A 22836-nucleotide genomic window follows, 5' to 3' on the forward strand; every position below is an offset into this window, starting at 1 on the left:
CACGTGTGCGTGCGCGCGCACACACACACACACAGAGCAATTGTTTTTTTTTTTTTTTTTAAAGTTAGAAGAAAAATTGTTTAAGGGCTTAAGGAATTTAGCACCTGATCCTAGGTTGCCACGTAGACTGTTTAGGAGTATTGCTGTAACAGTCAAAGTTTGGACAACTGGTAGAGCTTGTTGTGGAGGGAGCACATTACATTTGTGTGTGTGACACACTGATGGAGGCAGAGCTGCTGTGGAGCAGCTGCTGAGCAAGTACAAGTTTCTATAATCACTGAAAAAAAAATTCTTTTTTTTTTTTAATTTTTAATTAAGTGTGAGTTTCTTGAGACAGAGTCTGATGTTGAATTGTGAGTCTTTGACTGTATATGTACAACTGTAGAAGATTAGCTTAACTTTTTCTAGTCTTTGTTTTTCTATAAAATAAGCATAATAGTCCTTCATGACAGTGCTGTGAGAATTAGAGAAAGTAAATACTGAATAATAGGAAAACAATCAGATGTTTTCATTCTCTTTATAATTCTTCTTTACCATACATTTGTAGTATTATATACTGATATGAACTATCACAGTACACATTGAGGGGCTCGAGAAATGGCTAAGCAGTTAAGAACATAGGACTGCTTTTCCAAAGGACTCAGGTTCAATTCCTGGTACCCATGTGGCAGCTTACAGCCCTTTGTAACTCAGTCCCAAAGGATCCAGTGCACTTTTCTGGACACCAAGAATGAGTGTTGTGTACCAACATACATATAAGCAAAACTCACACACATAAATAAAACTAAATTTTAAAAAATGCACATTTGCTGGGTGATGGTGCTGTATGACCTTAAGAGTCAGAGACAGGTGGATCTCTGTGAGTTTGAGGACAGCCTGATCTACAGAACAAGTTCCAGGATAGCCAGGTCTGCACAGAGAAACCCTGTTTCTGTGTAGGGAGGGGGTACTTTGATTTAAAAGTGTTTCATTATGTCAATATAAGGACTATTGTAAAATTAATCTGCTTAGAATTGATACTATTTTTTTAAGAAACCATTATTGTATAAATCCAATTAATAATTTGCTTGTTCAGAACTGTAGAGTCTGAAATTTTAGGAACTAATTTTGGCACACTGTCTTAGAAAATTTTCTTGTTAGAATAAGTGCTGTTTTTTATTCTGCTGAAGTCATCTGTGTAGCTGGTGAATCTCAGTAACAGTGATTTTAACAGACCTTTACTAAAATGTAAGTGTTGATTTGTAGGTAAGGATTTGTTGGTTTTTAGTCTTGACTTTTTTATCCTCTGATTTACTTAATATATTCAAGGAGGATACATAATGGGGCATGGGATGTTAGCTAGATGTTTGAGGTAGTCTGTTCTTCACCTTGCTCAGGCCTATGCCATTGTTGGGGATGATACTCTGATGTGTAATATGGATAATAAGATTTGGGGAAGAGAATTGCTCTCAATCTAGGTTTGTTCTGACTTTATATTTTGTATCCATACTCTGCCAGTACATCAGGGGCATATTCTCTCTCACCCTCTTGACATTAATTTTTATCTTCAGTTTCAGGTATTTAAGATGTTTTCTATACTTAAGAACATGAAACAAGATTGAAAAGATTTTTATTGCTTGGGACCAGTGAGTTGGTTCACTGAGTAAAGATGCTCACCTCCCAAATCTGGTGACCTCAGTTCAAACCATTACCTACAAAACCGTGGAAAGAGAACCAGCTTCACAGAGTTGTCCTATTAACTTCCAAGAACAAATGCTATGGCCTTTTGCTATTGGAAGAATTTTCTCCCAGTGGTGGGGAGATATATTAGGCATAGTCTGTTTACCCTCAGAAGGTCTCATGATAAACCAAAGTTTGCCCTAAGCCAGTGGTTCTCAACCCTCTTAATGCCCTAGCCCTTGAATATAACTGTTCCTCATGATGTGGTGACCCCAGCCATAAAATTATTTTTGTTGTACTTCATAACTGTAATTTTGCTGCTGTTCTGAATCATAATGTAAATATCTGTGTTTTTTGATTGTTAAAGATGACCCCTGTAAGTAAAAGGATCATTTAACACTTCCCTCACCTGTTGGGTTCGTAGCCCACAGGTTGATGACCACTGCCCTAAAGAATGAATGAATTTATTAGGCTTACTTGTACAGTAGTGTGTAAAGGATTTCAGGCAGAAATGTGGATGACCTTCCAGGAGCCACACTAGATGCTCTGCACACAGTGTGGATAATGGCTTCCATGGCTGTGTACTGTGTAGAGGGAGCCCCTTTCCTTAGCCTTTTCAACCTATGTACTCTATCCTCTTCAAAAGCCCCTGCGGCCACTTATACTAGGGCAAAATTCGTATATAACTGGTTGGGAAGCATGGCTGGCTGCTCAGAGGAGCATCCAGTGACTCTCCTGGACTCCTGTGAACCAGCATCAACAGTCAACAGGCTCAGCTGGGGTGACCTATAGGTACAGCGTAACTCAGGATGATGGTAGTCTCAGAGACTAATTCTGTATAACATGTGCTCATACACACATGTAACAAAAATTTAAATGGTATTTCTTAGTCTAATATTTTTACATTAGGTATAATTTTTTTTGCCTTTGATATTATTAATTGGTAACTTTCAAAATATTTTTAAGGCTGGGCAGTGGTAGCACATGCCTTTAATCCCAGCACCTAAAAGGTAGAGGCAGGTGGATCTCAGTGAGTTTGAGGCCAGCCTGGTCTACAGAGCAAGTTCTAGGACTTCCAGGGATATACAGAGAAACCTTGTCTCAAAATAAATTTAAAAAAAAAAAAGCATGTCTATGGTCAGTTCAACTTCACAGCAGAAGATTCAGCAGCTGAGAAGGTGCTTCTGATCAAGAAGCAGGTGGAAACAACTTGGAACAGGCATACATTTTTAGGGGTGAGGCCCCAAGGTAGGTGAGCTGCTCCCAGGATAGAGAAGTCAGACAGGAGCAGGGATAGTTGATAAGTTTTTAAAACATAAAGTCTCCATATTAGATGTGCTAAAAAATTCTAAGCATTTGTCACATTAGGATTTGGCTCTTGTGTGAGCTCTGCTAAGCGATGTCATTTAGCAGTTGATGTTTTTGTCTTGGTCTCTTGCAGCCAGGAGAAAATAATGTGTCAAAGCAGCGTAGCTTTTTCACTCTGTTACTGTCTCCGAGCTTTGTTTTATGGCAGCATGGCCAAGGAGAATGTGAACTAGTGTTCTTATAAGTTGTCCTTGTTAAGGGATTATTACAACCTAACATTCTGCTGCCTTGTACATTAAACTGTTAATATATTTCAATACTGATTTTTTTTTTACAGATCCTTCTGCTGAGGAATTGAGAAATCTAATGATGTTGCATGGAGGTCAATACCATGTGTATTATTCTAGATCCAAAACAACACACATTATTGCTACAAATCTTCCTAATGCCAAAATTAAAGAATTAAAGGGGGAAAAAGTAATTCGACCAGAATGGATTGTGGAAAGGTAAGTTTAACCAGTAAGTTCTTTAAACACTGCAGTGCTTTTTATTTCTGTTAAAAAACTGGCCCTACTTTCAAATGACATATGTCTACTGACTGAGTCTAAATACATGGTTTGCCTTGGAAACCATTTCAAATGCAGAAATGTGGCAAATAGTGTTGCCACTTCAGCTGCCAGAAAGCGGAAGAGATAATACAGACAAGCAGCAAGAAGCAGTCATAAGTAGGACTTGACAAGAGATGCGTTATCTGTTCACAAGTATTCCTGTGCTTACTGCTTGGTGGGGCAGTTTGTACTTGGGAATACCAGTTAACAAAGCCTTGTAGTGCCGCATGGAGCATTCCTTCTATTGGGAGACAGAAAACAGTAAGCTTTATACAGAGTAAATTGCATCTTTTTTTATAATGTGTTTATGCTGGTCAGTGTTAAGTTGACACAATTTAGTCATTTGGGAAAAAGGAACCTCAATTGAGAAATTCCCTTCATCAGATTGGCAATAGGCAAATCCGGAACATTTTCTTGATCAGTGATTTGTAGAATGTCTCAGCCTAGTGTGAGCTGTGCTACCCCTGGAAAGCAAGCAGCTAAGTAACGCTTCTGTATGGCATCTGCTTCAAGTTCTGCCTCCTGACTTAACTTCATGATGGCTTATAAGCTGTGTGATGAAGTAACCCCTTACTCTCCAAGTTGCTTTGCTCATGGCGTTTTATCAAAGAAATAGAAAACAAAGTAAGCAGTACATGACTTTGTTTAAGCCCCCTTGGTATTTTAATATAGCAAGCTAATATGGACCTAAATTTCTGAGAGTAGAAAAGATGGTCTTTGGACTCTAGGGATAACTTTGGGTTCATGTCCAAATTTAATGATTTTTCTGTTTATATAATTTGGATTTAGAAGCTTTATATATTTACCTAAAATGTTTACTTTATTTTTTGTAAAAGAATGTGGGTTCCAAAGAGATAGCTCAGCAGATAATGGGACTCAGAGCCAAGTATAAGAACCCAAGTTTGGTCGGTATGGGTCCACACAACAGAGGTCAAAATCTGACTGCTGCAAGTTGTTCTTTGACCTTTATGTGTGTGCACACACACACACACACACTCACACACACTCTCCTCCCTTCTCTTTCTCTCTCTCTTTCTCTCTCTCTCTTTCACAAACAAAATTCATGAATATAAAATAAGATATGAATATCTATGTATCTGTTGTGGTTGTATGAGTCATTTGTGCAGACTAAGCATAGCGAATGTGTTGTAGAGGCAAGCTGTACAAGAAGTATTGTCATTAACTTATTCTGTAAACCTCAATAAATTCTAAACATTTAATAATGTTTTACTACTTCTAGAAAGTCAGATATATCAGACTATAAAATATCTGTAAACTTTAGGGGATTCAATGTGAAGGCCTGTTCCTCCTCCATCCCTCTAATACCTTCTCTCATGCTGTGTTCTGTTATGTAGGGTTAATAATTGTGGCTTTTAGCCCTGTGTCTCCTTATAGGGTTCACATGAAGCTCTCAGGCTAAGAAGTTAGCTTCTCTCCAGAGAAGAAGAATATTGTCACGGACAGTTCTGTCAGTGTCGTGATGATAGTGTGGATCTGAGTTTATAACCCTTTGATTTGGAAAGACTCAGGGAAAATTGACAGTAGGCAAATGGGGAGAGGGTTTACCTGCTCATACTAGATTTCCATAATTACAGTTACTGCCTCTTTACCAGTCCTTCCTGAATTCAGCTAAGAAGATACCATGAGAGATAGAGCAGCCGAGATGTGACACATTTTAAAACAAGATTTTAGAAGAGCTCAGAGTTAATGCTCAATCATCCCTTTAAATGAGTACATAACTTAGATGGCCTGTTGACCTCATTTTTGGATGAGAAGATAAAATCAGTAACTTACTGATTTGTCCAAGAAACAGCTAGATTTAGAACTCAGAATTTTTGATTACTGTGTGTGTCTAATCTATATACCATTTATCTAGCCTTTGTATAGAGGAATAGAGTTAGGGGTAACTAGACCATTTTTTTGTATGTATCTTTTGTGGGCACATAAACCTTAATATGTAAAAATCTATTACATTATTACAGCATAAAATAGTTTTGGTTAATTCATAGGACTTGGGTTTGAACACTACTCCTAGTCATGTTGATCTCAGCTCAGGCACATTTAAATGAGATTTTTGTTAACATTTGTTATTTAACAACTGGTATATTCTATTTTTTTCTATAATTGATTTTTCTCTTTTCCTTTGAGCAATTTTAAAGGTATTTATTGTTTTCATTAGAATTCCCTAAGTGTGCCATTAAACCTAAGCAAATATTATATGTGAACAGTGTAGTCCTAGCTAGGGTCTTGGTATTCAGCCCTGTAGTGTGGAAATACATCCTCTTTGGTCAGATTCATGTGTAGATTGCATGTGACTGGAGGGAGATAGATGGAGGAGTTGGTTTTGTTTCACAGTAAACAGTTCACCGAGCTTCTAGTAGGACTGATTCCCAGAGGGGATCTTTTCTGTGCCTCCTAATTCCCCAACAGTACATCAGCTTGTTTACCATGTCTTATAATCTGTAGATTTTTATATTGCCATGGACTAGAACTTGGGCTTCTAACTGTATTCAATATAAAGAGTATTACACATTCATTTTGAGGTTTACATTATTCTCTTTAGCCCTATATATTCTGAGATCATTTTCTCTAGATTAACTCTAGCTATCTTCCAACCACTTATATGTGGTTGTAGAATATGGACTAGAAACTAGTTTGTAGCACTCATATGGCATCTCATAACTGTCTCTAATTCCAGTTTAAGGCATCTGCCACTTATGGCCTCTGTGGGTACCAGGCATGTACATAATGCAGACATATGTAGGCAGAGCATTCATAAAGAAAGAGCTAAAATGTATGTTCCTTACCCTTCAGAATATCAAGAATGAAGAAAACACTGTGGACTGTATAAGAGAAAGAGCAGGAAGCTATAACCATATTCTTTCTTTTTCTGAGCTTGTGCTATTTTGGTATATGATTAGAAAGTTTAGGTAATTTGGAATGGGCATTTCAATCTGGATGTATAAGCATACCTTGATGTTGACGCAGTAAATAGAGAAGATCCTCGTTATTTTCTCAGCACATGCTTAGCCTTTGTTATCTGAAGCTCACTCTTGAGAAAAGAAGGTCCATACCTGAATGACTGTGCAGGTATTCCATGATGACACAACATTGGCTACAACTAGACAACATTGGATTTGCAGAACTATGTTCGTATACAAAAGTTCTATTGTTACAGATGCAGAGGGTATTTTTAAATTTTAATTGATTAAAAAATTTGGGATCTGCTTGTAACTGCTAATTTAAAGTCATTGGCAGTTGATAAGGGTAGGCTATAGTTCAGAAAACAGCTCTAAAGAATGCTTTGAGAATTTTACGTGGACTACATGGAAGGTAAAGCAAGAATCAGTACTCACTCATGAAAGGCTGGCAGGCAAGGGAACGCACGCGAGTGAATGTAAAGGGCTGAGTGTGAGGTTAGCTGGGGACGTTAGAGCAGAGGCCCATTATTTTATGTTTTAAAGACAGGGTAGCGTCTCTCACTGAACCTGAGCTTACTATTTTAGCTAGGCTGGCTGAATAAGTTTCAGGAATCCTCCTGTTTTACTTGCCTAAATTATAGGAATTACAGTTGTGTATGGGCCCAACTGACTTTCCGTGTGAGTGTTAGTGATCCAAATTAAGCTCTTCATACTCTCATGGCCAGCGCTTAAGACTGAATCATTTTCCTGGTTGGAAATATCAATATTTTAAAAATATGCTTTCAAAAAATGTTTCTGCCCATATACCCAACAATTTATTAATGGATTAGCAGAGATAATTGAGTATACAAGTGATATATAATTGCTTGGCTTTCAAATTATAAGGATTTATGGCTAACATGAGACACTATTGTTCTGCATTCTAACTCATTTTACTAATCATCTCTAAGGATCTGTGACTTGAGACCGGCTGTGTTTCAGTTGGCTGTCTTGTGTTCTAACATTTTCTGTGGCCTTACAAGACTAATTCTGCTGGGCCACATTTTACATAGGAGGTGAACTTGGTCTTATACCCTTGGGTGCTCAGTGATGATCTGAGTCACCTTGCCTGCTGCCATTGAGGTCATTAAGGTAGACAAGTAAGCACAAGACTATGGATTTTTATATGTTCTTTGCCTCTTGGTTTTACTTAAAGCATGCAAGTGGTTTACGTGGGTGATTTTTGTGCTATCCCTCCTTTGTCATCCATGTTGAAAAGGATGGAGAGTTACAGAGGATTCTCTTTAAGTGTTTAAGTATCTCTGCTTGAGGATGCAGGGAGCAAGTGAGTTGTCGTAAATGGAACTGTAAGAGGGCACATCCATCCATGTTTAGGTACTTAAGGAGAAATAGACATGACAGAATATAAAGTAACAAATACCTAAGTTGAGGATTTTTGGTTTAGGTATTATAATGTAACTGACAATTTTGATATGCCTTAATAATCCTAAATGGATAATGAAAACCTAAATGGTAAATGAAAATTAAACCTTTCTAGCTTATGTTCTTTACTGTTGTGATTTAGTAGTTTCAGCATTTTGATGTAGTATTAGGTACATTTAGTAGGATTATTAAAGATCTACCACTATAATTATACAGAAGACAATGGTTATGTAATTACTTAGTTTCATTTTCAGACTATCTCACACGGGTGTTATGATTGTTGACTCAAGTTTAAAAAGTGGTTGTCTGTAAGATAGTTCGATTATTTTCCACAGTTTCTTTCAGGCTATACAGAAGGTAGAAGAAAACTTTAAAAAATGTTGACTTTTTGATTTGTGAGACAGGTTTTTATTATTTTCTTATATAATTTTAAAGAGAAAGTTTTAGTATTTATTTTTAGTTTATAAACCAGAGACTTAGTGAAAAAGACATAAACTAAGCTGCAACAATGTCTCATATAATAAGACTCTGGCCACCAAGTCTGTCAACCTGAGCTTGATTCCCAGGACATCATGGTGGAAGGTTAGAATATGATTCCTATAAACTGTCCTGACTTCCACTGAGTCAGTCAGTTTCTGTCTGTCTCTGTCTCCATGCCTCCCTCCCTGCCTCCCTCTTTCCCTCCCTTCCCTTCAAATGTGATGCAAAGGAAGGAAGAAGACAGACATTTCCTTTTACTTAAAGATCTACCTGTTTTAAAATTTGGTTATTGGTCTAACTATTATTAGCCAGTTATTTGAGATTTGAAAGAGAAATATTTTTAAAGATAGATAGTAGCTAATATAGCTCATAACTTATTAGCAAGCAAAGATCAATTAAGACATCTTAATGATGACAGATAGGGTGGCATATTCCTGTAATCCCAATACACTTGGAAGGTAGAGGCAGGAAAGTTCAGGGCCAGCCTTGAGCCTCATGGGACATTTGGTGCTTCAAGAAACAAACTGAATTTGTTTAGCTCTGAAGTATAAAAGGAGTGTGCCAGTCTCAGTACTGTTGTTCTGGAGTTCACTTAGACTTTTGCCATAGTGCTTGAGCTGTATTGAACACTTGGTTAAATATGTTTCAGCCTAGAGATTATACCAAAAAAATTTCTTGCCTCTTACAACTCTGATATACACAAAAGTTATTTAATTATTTTAATATAAATTCTTTATTTTGTCCTATATTCTTGAATTTTAGTTTTTACTTGTAATATATTTAATAGTACATTAAGACCACTAAAACAGATGAGAAGAATACACTAAGAAACAGATGGCCTGTTAACTTTGAATTTTCTTTTCTTTTTTTTTTTTTTTTTTTTTTTTTTTTTGGTTTCCCCCCCCCCCCCCCCCCCCCCCCCCAAAAGCTAAGGACCAAACCCAGGGCCTTGTGCTTGCTAGGCAAGTGCTCTAACACTGAGCTAAATCCCCAACCCCAACTTTGAATTTTCTTGAAGCTCATTTCACCTAGTCTGAGACCTTGATTTGGTATTGACTTTTTGTTTTAGCATCAAAGCTGGGAGACTCTTGTCCTCTGTTCCATATCAGCTGTACACCAAGCCATCCACTGCACAGAAGAGTCTCAACTTCAATCCTGTGTGCAAGCCTGAGGATCCTGTGCCAGGTCCAAGCAATATAGCCAAACAGCTCAACAACAGGGTGTAAGTTTGTGTGCATTGGAAAGCCAACAAAAATGGTTTTAGTAGTGAGTATGGTCCCTGTTCTACTGAAGATAGAAGCAAATATTTTAAAAGCTGGGCATTCAACTTTAATAAACATATTAAAATATGTATAAGGCCAGTTGTAGTAAAGTTAGAGAAGTACAGTATAAGCAAGTTTTTCTAGTTATACTAAATTCTCTTATCAGCTGATATTTTAATTTTTGTGTGGATTTTCATGAAAAGTATTATCTAGTAAGCAACAATCTGAAGCATGTTACTTTCTCAAAAACCTTAGTATACCAACTATACTTTCCTTATGCTTCATGCGTAGTAAAATAATTAAAATGCTTACATTTGCAGGTTACTTTTGAAAAATTAAACATTTGTAATTTTAAGTCTATGAATATATTTTTGAATCTCAGTTATGGATGTGGAGTGACTCTAGGCTTTATTATGTATGTTTTTAAAAGTATGTTGATTTAAATTTTAATTGCAGTAATTCTGAGTGCATTGGCTTCTCTTTTAGAGTGGCCTGTTGTCTTAACTTGTGCATCAAGGGTCATCATCACTGTCCTGTCCTTTGTTACTAAGTTGCTTTCTGTGGGAGTTTGATTTTCCCCAGGAGATGAGGAATCTCACCTGGAGAGCCCAGTGTCACTGCCTCTATAGTCTTTTCTTCTTGTCACCTGTTATTTATCATACTCACCTAGAAGTCCACCCCAAAATTCTTTAATATACTTCAAACTGCTAGTCTTCAACATACTCTCAGAAAATACACTAATAACCTGAGGAAAACCACAAAATACGCCTTTCTTTCCCTTAGGCCAATACAAGTAGAAAATAGTTTTGTCTCAGTTTTATTTCTGTTGCTAGTTTTAGGAAGAATTTACCTTGAGATCTGGCTTCAAATAAAAATATTGTTAGTTGTTTAAATGTGTGTTTTTCAAATGTGCATTTGCCTAGTCTGAGGTGCCACTATAGAAACAATGTATTACTAACTATATATTTTCTTGCCAGTAATACATGCATTTTTGTTGGTTGTGCTACTGTTGATCATATAAAGAGTTATATTTTGACACCAGAAAGCTGATTGTAAGTTTTATTTTGTTTTTGAAACAGTGTTTTTCTCTGTGTAGCCCTGGCTTTCCTGGAACTCACTTTATAGACCAGGCTGCCTTCAAACTCACAAATATCTGCCAGCCCTCTATCTTCAAGTCCTGTGCCCAGCTTGATTTTTTTTTTTTTTAAATACATCATTTTGTTGACTTCAGGGTGTTTGGTGAGGGCTAGTATAATTTGTGTTTTAAATATATTTAAATATATTTAAGTGGATCTTCACTTTCTGCTCTATTGGTTTTTTGTTTTGTTTTGTTTTTTGTTTTTTGTTTTTTCTAGACAGGGTTTCTCTGTGTAGCCCTGGCTGTCCTGGAACTCGCTCTGCAGACCAGGCTGTCCTCGAACTCAGAAGTCCGCCTCCCTCTGCCTCCCAAGTGCTGGGATTAAAGGCGTGTGCCACCACTGCCGGCTTCTATTCTTTATCTTAACAGTCTAGTGTTCTCTGATTTGAGACTGAATAGGTTTTCCTTTAATTGTTTCCAGTTTGTGTTCTTTCACTGGCCTTTTATGAGAGTTGGATTTGCTCAGAATTGGCTGTCATAGTGCATGAAAGATTCAGCCAGAGCCTGAGACAAGTAGAAATGGGTGGGGATTTTGTTTGTTTGATTTTGCATCTATCCTGTATGATTTTTCTATGTAGTCAGACCACCATTACCAAGAAGTCAAGTTGGCACTAGGGTGAGGGCCTAAGACAACATTTGGTAGAGCTGTAGTCTGACCCTCAGTCTGGAGTCACAAGTGTAATTAGAGTAACACTATAGACAGATATTTTAAAGAATGAATTACTGATACAATCCACTTTGGGATATAGTTACTCATATATCTTTAAGAAGACAAATGAATTTTTTCTTATTGATGTTACTTAAACAAATTTTGTTCTTATTAATGCTACTTAAAAAACAAAACATGTAGCCAGGATATGAATTTAGTATAACATTTGTCATAGATCCTGCCTGCATGTGTAAGCCTGTGACCATATGATCTAGATTGCCGTTGGATATCTGTGGCATCTAAATACATGTTTCTGGGTTAATTGTTCAAGTGTTGTCATTTTTCTTGCAAAAAAAATTGTATACTGAATACTGTGTACTTGCTTCTTACATCATACCATCTGGAATAGTAGTAGTAAGCCAGCCAGTTTATAGTTGAATACAGTCCTCGTAGCTCTCATGTTGACTGGAGCTAAGTAGGGACTTCAGTCCCATGTGTGGTGGTATTGAGTTTAATGTGTTAGAGAATGGCTTACATAAAAAAGTGAAACTGGGAGCAGGGACTCAGGGAAAACTTATTTTATGAAAAACAGATGTTATTCACATAGTAAATAAACGACAACTCCTATGCTTTGGAAGTAGAGGTGATAGGTAGTTTTTCTAGAGAAAGTTTCAGAACACTAGTGGGCATGCCTGTGTGTGCCTGTAATTTCAGTACTTGATAAATGTCAGTAGAAGGTCACTTACGGAGTAGGCAGCCTAGACCGTATTTTTTTTTAATTGAAAAGAAAATAAAAAATATCCATGTTCCTTTAGTTTGGATAAGAATGATCCTTTGTTCAAATAAAAATATAATGTTTATGGTTTAGATTTTTAGTATTTAAGAGGGAAACAGTAAGTCATAAAGAGAATTTGTATTTTAAGCTTTCAAGTCAGATATATTAACTTAAATTCGTTTATTCTTTAGAAATCACATAATTAAGAAGATTGAGACAGAAAATGAAGGGAAAGCAAATGGACTGAGCAGCTGGAATGAAGACACTGCAAATGATGACTTTAGTTTTGAGGATCTGGACCATACATTTCTAGGAAGGAAACAAAATGGAGCACTGCATCCCAGAGATACCACTGTCATTTTTAATGGACACACTCATAGTTCAAATGGTGCCTTAAAGACACAGGATTGCTTGGTGCCTGTGGGCAACAGTGTTGCTAGCAGGCTCTCTTTAGACTCCATCCAGGAGGAGAAGAGGGCAGAGAAGAGCGACACTGACTTCAGAGACTGCACAGTGCAGCACTTGCAGCACAGCACCAGAAGTGCAGATGCTTTGCGGAGTCCACACAGAACTAGTTCTCTCTCACCATCTTTGCACAGTAACACTAAAATCAATGGTGCTCACCACTCCACTGTTCAGGGGCCTTCAAGCACAAAAAGCACTTCTGTTCTGACTCTTAGTAAAGTAGCGCCTTCAGTGCCATCCAAACCATCGGACTGTAACTTCATTTCAGATTTCTATTCTCGTTCAAGACTGCATCACATCTCAACATGGAAGTGTGAATTGACTGAGTTTGTCAATACCCTACAGAGACAAAGTAGTGGTATCTTTCCTGGAAGGGAAAAGTTAAAAAAAATGAAAACAGGCAGGTCTTCCCTTGTTGTAACTGACACAGGTAGATACTAAAATTGTTTTCTTCAAAACAGTTCTATTTAATTTTGTTCTTATGTTTTCATTTGTATTCTAATCATTACAAACTTCTTAATATAGAAAGCCTCCAGGAATACCAGGTTATATAAGTTACAGTAAGTATAACTGAAAACTTAACTACTATTTTTTATATTAGATTTAATTGTGGTAACTGAAAATGCTGGGTCATTTCAACACTGTCAGAACTGGGATTCCAAGCGTTCTTTCCTCATGTAGACTTTATAAATTGTTGGGTTTGAACTGTATGAATATAACATTTTATATTCCATGCCTGATCTCCTGTGAGAATGACGTTGATGGGTAAGGGTAATTGTGAATTTCTAGAAGCTTGCTTCATTAAAAATTAAACACTGACATATAACTGTTTCACTTACAGTGTAATTTTAGTGAGATTGTTTTTTATATCTATGCAGATTGTTTATATGTGTGTTTAATATTTGTCATCTAAATCCAACAGGCTGTTGTATGACAGTTGTTACTTAAACTAGATTTTAGTTCAGATCCAGTTTGAAGGTTCAGTTGTTTTTGACAAAGGGTTTGACTTGCTTTTGTGGGTATGTGGCAAAAAGGAAGTTCCAAGATTGTGTGATAGTAATCTTTATAACTGTGGAAAGGAAGGCATAGAGAGAAAGGCTAATGGGGTTTTAGAAAGTTGTGGGGTCTTGGTCTTTCTGTGTATTTGTTACTTCTATACTTGTTTGATATATTCCAACATACTTTTAGTCAAAATGCTTTTTGAACACCATAGGTGTTAGATTATGTTATATCTTGACCTTTTTAACCTAGAGGTCACTTAATTCTGAAAGCTTTAAAGTACTATTATGAATTAGGTCCATTAATGGGAATAAATTCATAATTTTTATGTTGTTAGAAAGCATTTGGTAGGTATTTTATTTATATATTCTGTACCCCTTAATATTTAATACTATTTTAGGTTGTTTACCTTCTGTTTCATAACACTTTGAAACAGTAGAATTGTGATCTTTGTTTGCCTTACATGTACAAAAGGCCCTAAGTTTGATTCCTTGCATTGCAAAAGAAAGATTGTGATTATTGCAATTTTTATAAAGAATAGCAAGGGTTTGGTTTAGATAGTGCAGGCTGAATCCAAATCCTTGCTCTGCCACTTTGTACAACAGGAACATGCATGGGTATTGGCCTTTCTTGCCTATTTTCTCTCTGCAAGAGGAATGGCAGGAATCAGTGATGTCCAGTTTATGTCTGCTTAAAAACAACATGAAGAAAGGTTGAGTACCTTGCACCTAGTGAGACTAGACAATGTCTCACAGTTAATATATGAAGTAGCTCAATTGTTCAGGAGTAGGTTGGGGTTTTTTTTTTTTTTTTTTTTTTTTTTTTTTTTTTTTTTAAACTTATCATAAAGCTGATGGGCAAGAATATTCTCTGATACCAGGACTTCTTACAAGCTTAAAAAGTTCTTAGATTTTAGGTTCTTAGATTTAGGCCCTGTACTATTAAATTTTGGAATACCAAGAGAAGTAATAGTAATAATGTTATTATAAGGTAATATCATCTTAATAGTTGGATTATAATAATCCTTATAAACATATCTATGGTTATTCTAAGTCATTGTCCTTATGAGATAATATTTACTTTCATCTCCATAAAATGTAACATGCCGTAGAACGAATAACATCTAATGGTGTAAGAAAAGTTCCCTTTGTATACATATTTTTGTTCTGTGGACTACCTTTTGAAGCATGTCTAATGAGAACAGTAGCATGAAAGTTTAAGAACTTAGAAATCAGACTGCCTGGAGTAAAATCTCAACGTGGGCACTCCCTGGCTGTAGGACTTAAATTACTAGTCTGTAAAAGGTAGGAGTGGTAGTAATATCTTCCCATAGTGCTGTGAGAATCTAAATTAACCCCTGTAAACCTCTGTTTTGTACCTACCAGGCACAGTGGATGGTAGTAGCCATTGTTGTTGTTCTTTAAGTAATGTTTGTAGGGTGTGGGGAATGGAGTTTATCAAAGGTGACTTAGCTCCATGGAACTAAGCATATGAAAATGCAGATATCAAAATTGTTATAAATAATCATATTTTAAAATTATCTAATAAAATCATAATTTTAAGATAAAACTTTTAATAAGTAGAATAGGAAATGATATCATAGTATTAAAATTGATTTAAAATTCTATCAGAAAACTAAAGAAACTGAATATTTGTTTATCAAGGCGATACACAGACCATAATATATTCTGTATTAAGATACCATTTTTAAATATGTTTTTGAAAATTAACTAGACCTGTTTTTAATGAGAAGAATTAGTTTGGGTTTGAATGTCCTTTTTTTCCTTCTAGGCAATATGTCAGTATTGAGCTCACCCAGACCTCAGAGCTGTGTAATGCATGTTGATATGGATTGCTTCTTTGTATCAGTGGGTATACGAAATAGACCAGATCTCAAAGGTCTGTATTCTTGTTTGTTTTAAGAAAATTGATAAATTGTTATTTATATATTTATATATATATATATGTATCTCCTAATTGATAACAATGTGTTCTTTGTAAAGTATTTTGATTTTCCTTGATCAAATCAGTTCCTTTGTTCAAATTTGCTAGACTTTGTTATCACAGGTGTAGGGAAATTAGAAAACTACTGCTTGGTATAATGTGAAATATACAGAGAAGAGTGTTTTAAATTGAGGACTCTATTATCTCACATAGATGAGGGCTTCTGGATATTGTCTATATCTTTTTATTGTTTGTTAAAGGGAATTTTCTGGTATCCTGTGTCTTCAGACTTTCTGTTTATTTTTCTGTTCAAATAATACTCCACCCTTAATGTAGGTAAACACCCTAACTTTTGGCTTGTGATAGATAATTTTGTACTATTGAGTTGAGTCATCTGGGCAGTCTGTCTGTTAGTGAAATTTCAGGTTTATTTATGTATTGCTTACTACCATTAGAATATTCAGGATTTTCTTAAGTTCTTTCTGAACAAGATAGTTACATTAACATTTTTTTCTCGAAAGTCGGTTTTTCTCTTAAGTAAAGATATAGTAGTTAGGGCACTGAAAATCCTAGAAAATTCTAGGTTCCCAACCGGGCCTTAATTTTGTCCTTGGTAGTTGCGACTCATCTCTGAGTGGGGTTTTTAGAATGTGAAAGAATTGATTTTAGCCTATGGATAACTTATCATTTAGTATATTGTGATTTTGTTTAGCTTCTATGGAGGGCAGGAAGGTTCTGTGTGTATATGTTTCTTTGTTCTGAGCCGCCTGCCCTCTAAACCTATGTCATACCATTTGCAAATCAATTTTACACCATTATAGCTGTCTTGTAACTTAAAACATACACAAAGAAAATGAAACATTAAAGTAATGTTCTTAACCAACACAAAAACTGGGGGTCTGAAGATTGACATTTGGCTATAATGCTAAGTCAGATTTTGATTGCTATGCATGAATCTCTAACTTACTTCTCTTTAAATAAAATTAAAAGGGTAAGTGTACGTGTTGAACCTATTTATACCAGAACTATAAAAAGTCTGTTTATAGTTTTTTTCACTGTCTGCTCCTACAATCTGAACCTGAGATCGGAGTTGCCCGTTTTTCATTGTAAGAAATAAAAGGCCATGGAAAGCGTACTCTGCTGCTTTCAGATTGAGTCAGTGTAGCAGAAGTGTCACTGGAGTCCTACTTGGTGGCACATGTCTTTAATGCCAGTGCTCCAGAGGCAGGTGGAGCTCTGAGTTCCTGGATAGCCTGGTATATGTAGAGAATTCCAGAACTTTCTAGACCCTGTCTTTAAAAAGAAAAAACAAAAATAAAACCAAACTAACTGAAACTGTCTTTTTTAATGAAAATGAGTTACATGGTGCTGGGTATATTAGCTTTTTTAAGATTTAATGCCTATATGATTAAAGAACAACTTACGTGATTAAAATCTCAAAAAAATTTCCATTACATGTTCTTAACATCCTTTTGTACTTAGAGAAACAATTTAATCTTTTTCTCACAGGAAAACCAGTGGCTGTTACCAGTAACAGAGGCACAGGAAAGGCACCTTTACGTCCTGGTGCTAACCCACAGCTGGAGTGGCAGTATTACCAGAATAAAATCCTGAAAGGAAAAGCAGGTACACATGAGTTCTTTGAAGCCATAGTACACCTATGAATGGCCTCATGTTGCTGGTGGTGTTGGTGCGTTAGAAGTACAAGTAGAATTAGAATAATTAGCTTTAAAGTTGAAGGTTTTAAAGATACTAGTGACAACTTGAATCAACAAAATCTGAATCTAAACAGATGACTGGTGTATAGTTAATGGTTTCTGGAATTGGATGAAGGTGTTTTCCTGGAACTCAGTGAGGTAGGATTTTTAAAATAGTGATTAATCTGCTTTTTATAATTTAGATTGGGAATGAAAAGCATGATTGTTTTGCAGAAACATTGATTTGGATAAGTTATTAGCCATTTGGCTTATGTCACAGTGAAGGCACTGAAGTTTGTGTTCTTCAGTAGTCTTAAGAGTTTAAAGGTAGACACTGGTACTTAATCCCAGCCTTTGGGAAATGGCAGCAGGAGAATGGTGCTTTCAAGGGAAGGCTACAAGTAGGGAAACCCTGGCTCAAGAAACGACACAGCCTCTATTGGAACCAGGATCTAAATGCCTCATTTAAGTGAACTTGTTTCTTAGAAGAAACATCTTAATAGCTGTTTTGGAAAACTAGTCTCTTTACAATCATACAATCTTCATGTGATTTTTATTGCCCTGCCTTAAAGTTATTAAGAACTATTTACTTAGAAAGTCTTTCACATTGGTTTCCTTGTAGAATATCTTGTAAAACCACAAATATTTTTTTAAAAAATAATTCTTTAAAAAAAAAAAAACATTAACCAGACAAAAGACATAGTGCAGTAGAGAGGTTCTAGCCTGGTTTTATCCCAGTCATTTCAGCTCCCTGTTTTGTCAGATATAAAACACTGGGATTATTTTAGAAAAGACCCTGATGTGGCAAAACAGAGTCTGGATGTCTGGATTTCATTTCTGTAATTAGTCTTCGTTGGTTGCAATCTTCTGCTTACACAGTGAAATTGTAGACTCCCATTTATACTTTATATGTGTATCCATTTCTCACATTTTCTAAGGCTTTTAATAGTTGATAAATGTTTTCAGGGACTTTGAGATTCTAGTGAATTCTTGTGTCAATAGATTGTGGGCTGACTTCCTGACCTTGTTGAGGCTTTGCTTCATGGTCTTTGATTAGTTTCTTAAGTGTGCCTTTGTACAAGGTTGCTTTTGCTCTCTGTATTTTCTACATGGTATTATTAAAAAGATAAAAACTTTTGTTCTAGAAAGCAAGAAATGTGTAGCTGAAGGAAGTACACAGTGCTTGTTACATGTTGAATACTAAGTGAATACTTAGTGAACAGCTGTCAAAATAAGAAAAGCAAACAAACAGATGTGCATGTTTGGTGGCTTCTCGCAGTTCCTCTGTTGCTCAGTCTGGTGGGTAGAGTCTAAGTTGGCTGCTTGTTTGAGCAGTCTGCATCTAGATTCTGACCTTGGGAGGCACTTGTTCTATGAAGGTAGCAGGGGCTGATCATCTTCTGTCTTACTTTCCATCACTGTCTGGCCTTACACGGTTCTGCAGTAAAATATTTTCTTTGGTAACTTAATTATCTTCATCTTTGTAGCTACCGTATTTTTATAATATTTTAACAGCTTTTTATAATTCATATCTCCTTCACTTCTGTTGGATGGTGCAACAGAAGCCAAATATTAGAGGAAATGTTTGTTTCACTTGCTATTGAAAATTGACACAAGATTTTCCTCTCTTTAGAAAGAAAAAGTGACTATAATACCTTGATATTCTTATTTTAACTTAAGGACATTCATTTTTGTATCTTAAGCCCCTTGACCCGTTTGTAGCTTGTAAAAATTTGCTATACATAAAAGGACTAGGTAGTCTTTTATTAAGTTCACAGCGAAGCCTGGCTCAGAACTTGTTTTCCTATTCTTTTGTTCCACTTTTCCTGATCTCTCTTTCTTTGGGCCATTATTAGAGATAGCACCAAAAACTAAAAGAACTAAGGATCTGTTTAGAAGTTAGAGTCTTTGACTTCTACATACCAGCTTTATAAAAATCATTCTAATATTTTGCTTGTGTGGTTAGATGAGGCAGAATATTAGAACAAAAACGCATCTTTAGTCTTTTTCAGAAACTGATTTCTTGTTTCTTATACTCAGAACTTAGGTCAGTGTAAGCAGGGCATCTCATCCATCTGTGGCTTCCTTTGTGAGCTGACTCCCAAGTCATCTCATTGAAGATGTCATTCAGAGCCATTTGACCTCTGCACTTTGTGGTTGGGGCCTTTTACCCCTTCCTGGATTCCCAGGATGCAGATGTTTTCTGTCCCTTCGACAAACTTCAGTTTTCATTCTAAAGAGCAACAGTTTAAAAAATCGTATTAGTCATAGATTTATTCTCAGCGATTTCTTTTTCACAGACTTGTGTCCTGGCCTCTGATCTCTCCAACCGTCCCTCCACATTCTCCATGTGCCCGTCTAGTTTGTCAAGTTTTGATCAGCAGTTCTCTACTTTGCCCTCCAGTGAGGACAGTGTATCCCTGCATTTCCCAGAATCTCACATGAAGCAACTCACTCCGCTGGTGGAGAGACCCACGCATTCTGCTGCATTGTGGAACAGGTCAGCCAGCCCAGTGAAGAGGAACACCATGGTGCTGCCTCTCAGGCCAGGGCATTGGGGGCGCATGGACCACACTCTGATTTCACTTCAAATGAGATTCTTATTTAAATAGTCCTTCAAATACCAAAGTCATATAACTCCCTTTTAAAGCATAATTCATGGTTATAACTTTGAAGGTAGCAGATTGTGGCTGTGGTCTTTGTTTAGTAGTACCCTCTGTTGGTCTGTTACTGACAACCCTTCAATTCTTACAGATTAGATAGTGGACTGATACAGAAACATTGAAAACTCTGCTCGCTTTCTGTCTTGAGTTCATAAGAATGTGACGTATGTTTACATTTTACCAGAAGTCATAGTGCACATTACGTACTCTTGTTTTTATTTTTAGATGCAAGTAGCAGTTAACGCCCACTAAGATACGAGTTCTGAGTTTGGCTTGTATTTGTGGTGTTCATGTATGGGTGCTAGGATCTGGAAATATTTGTACGGGTAATACATTAGGTAAAGATGTTGATGGTCATTGGTACCAATGAAGCCAGATATTGTGTTGTGTTTTTCTGGTGGTTGTTTTTCATGGAGCATTGAGACTCTAAGTGAAAAAGAGGTATGAGTAGTGTTAGCTCTGTGCTATTTCAGTGTACTCAGAATAGCTTTGTTTGGAATTAGCTAACGTGATTCTTTAGGTCTTGCTTTACTAATGATGTTTATAGAGTAGAAACATGTTTGCGATCATGTTTTAGGAATATAGTATGTTTTTAATAAACAGTTGTATAAAAGCACACTTTATCTTTAACCCAATAGTATTATCCTGAGACTATGACCAAAATTTTAATATACTTCTCAATTATTAGTGAATCTCTGTGTCATGTAGCCAGTAGGCTGTCTAGGCCAGGCACTTTTATATGCTTTGATGAGATTGCAGATTTGGTTTGGATATTAGAAATGTTGGTGAGCTATTGTTCTATTGAGACTAGAATATGTTCTGTGAAGCAGTTACTACTGATTGTAATTGAGCTCAAGTTTTTAAAATGAAGGTTGTTAAAATTAGAAGTAGAAAATAATGCTATTAGTCTGTTTTTACCTGATGTGTATAGAAGAAAAATCTTGAAGATGAAGCATCTTTATAGTATATGAAGATATGTTTACATAGTATACATAGTATACATATATGTGTGTGCATATATATGTGTGTATATGTAGTGTATAGATGTGATCATCTGATTATACTGGCTTAATTTCTGAATATAAGGAACAAGAAACCAAAGTTTCTAAAAAGTATTACTAAGTTATTGTTTTATCAGATGGCTGGCAGAAAATTGGTTTTCCTTTAACATATTAGTTTTAAAGTTCTATAGAAACTTCTTTAAGGAAATAACAAAAAAATCATTCCAAGAAACTTGTATTTTCTTTTAACTTTTTCCCATTACAGTGAGCTGCATAGTTCTCCTAAGGCAAGGGGAGGGAGTTTATCTTCCTGATCACTTCACCCTTGTCTACCCTGTTGACTGTGTTACAGGAGAACAGGCTGATTTACCTTCGTTAAAACAGGAGAGTTTGCATTGATTGTGATGTGTTTTTATCTGACTGTTGCTGGAGAATATAATGAAAGAAAACGATTGTATTAGTTTTGTTGTACTAAATATAGAAATAATTCCAATTCAAATAGGTATTTGGAATTTAAACATTTGTATCAGAAAATATAGAAAACAGATTTCTTTAATGAAAGTTAAGGAAAACAAATTTTTAACATAATAAAATTTTATCTTAAAGCAGATATACCAGATTCATCAGTATGGGAGAATCAAGATTCTACACAAACAAATGGAATTGATTCTGTTCTGTCAAAAGCTGAAATTGCTTCTTGTAGTTATGAAGCCAGGTATGTAGAAGCTAAGTGAGTTCTAAATTCTTAATGGATAGTTTTATGTACTTTTAGGAAGATAAAGTCTTGCACTTCAAGCCTATGATTTCAACATTTATTAATACATATGAAAAGAAATATTTTTACCCTGGGTCCTTCTTTTATACTACATGTTAATTTTAAATAATATAATAGTTTCTTATGATATATCCTCAAGTTAAACAACAAAAAATTAGGCCTTGTCATATTTATTGCCTTTGAGGTATAAAATTGAAAGTTACTTTTTGTTTCTTTTGAAATGTAGTAAATAGGGCCTTATTTATTCAGTCTTCTTACCAATAAGAAAAACTTCTTCTTTTTTTTTTTTTTTAAGGTTCATTTATTTATTTTATGTATATGAATACACCGTCCCTCTCTTCAGACACCAGAAGAGGGCATTGGATCCCAGTACAGATGGTTGTGAGCCACCCTGTGGTTGTTGGGAACTGAACTCAGGACCTCTGGAAGAGCATTCAGTGCTCTTTAACTGTCGAGCCATCTCTAGCCCCTCAAAAACTTTTTTTTTTTTTAAGTTAAAACTTTGGCAGGAAAGATACTCAACAGTGAAGAGCAGCTGTTCATGCAGAAGGTGAAAGTTCCGTTTCTCACACCCACATCGTGCCTCACAACTCTGTCCTCCAGGTCATGGCTGTCTTAATTCTTATGGCCTTCATGGACACAAGGCACATATGGTGCACAGATGTATTTAAGAAAATACATACACAGAAAATTAAGCTGAAACTTGATTGCCTTTTAAATTGTAAGGAAAGTAATACCATCATACCTTTATTCTCATTCAAGTTAGTAAGAACGTATAAACTTGATACCACTAAGTTTGTGCAGGCAGTTACCTTACAATAATTGGAAGCCATAATTATTTGCCTTATATACCAGAAAATGATGGAAAGGCCAGTGAAATGGATCAGCAGTTAGAGAGAGCACACAAGCATGAGGGCCTAAATTCAATCCCATAACTGAACATTTAAAAATTATAACAGCTATAAAAGGAGTGATAATTACTCAGAGAAATCTTTTTTTTTTTTTTTCTTTTTCAGTAATTAAATTCAGACATTGCCTTATTCTGATCTGAACATAGACTATTTGAGCTC

The 22836-nt window shown here is 35.9% G+C and overlaps 1 protein-coding gene across 4 annotated transcripts in view; it reads left to right on the top strand.

Moving 5' to 3' along the window:
- Window positions 1–22836, top strand: part of Rev1 (REV1 DNA directed polymerase) — a 75613-nt gene that overhangs the window by 30221 nt on the left and 22556 nt on the right. For 3 of the 4 annotated variants that reach the window (XM_076915020.1, XM_034521433.1, XM_076915019.1), the window contains 6 exons: window positions 3305–3473; window positions 9468–9620; window positions 12414–13117; window positions 15478–15585; window positions 17140–17256; window positions 21598–21706. In XM_076915020.1, the coding sequence (XP_076771135.1) occupies window positions 3305–3473; window positions 9468–9620; window positions 12414–13117; window positions 15478–15585; window positions 17140–17256; window positions 21598–21706 (1360 nt within the window). The remainder of the gene's footprint in view (window positions 1–3304; window positions 3474–9467; window positions 9621–12413; window positions 13118–15477; window positions 15586–17139; window positions 17257–21597; window positions 21707–22836) is intronic. The other variant, XM_034521434.2, reaches the window with a different exon arrangement.

The sequence above is a fragment of the Arvicanthis niloticus genome, chromosome 17 (genome assembly GCF_011762505.2).
Source record: "Arvicanthis niloticus isolate mArvNil1 chromosome 17, mArvNil1.pat.X, whole genome shotgun sequence".
NCBI classification, from domain to species: Eukaryota; Metazoa; Chordata; class Mammalia; order Rodentia; family Muridae; genus Arvicanthis; species Arvicanthis niloticus.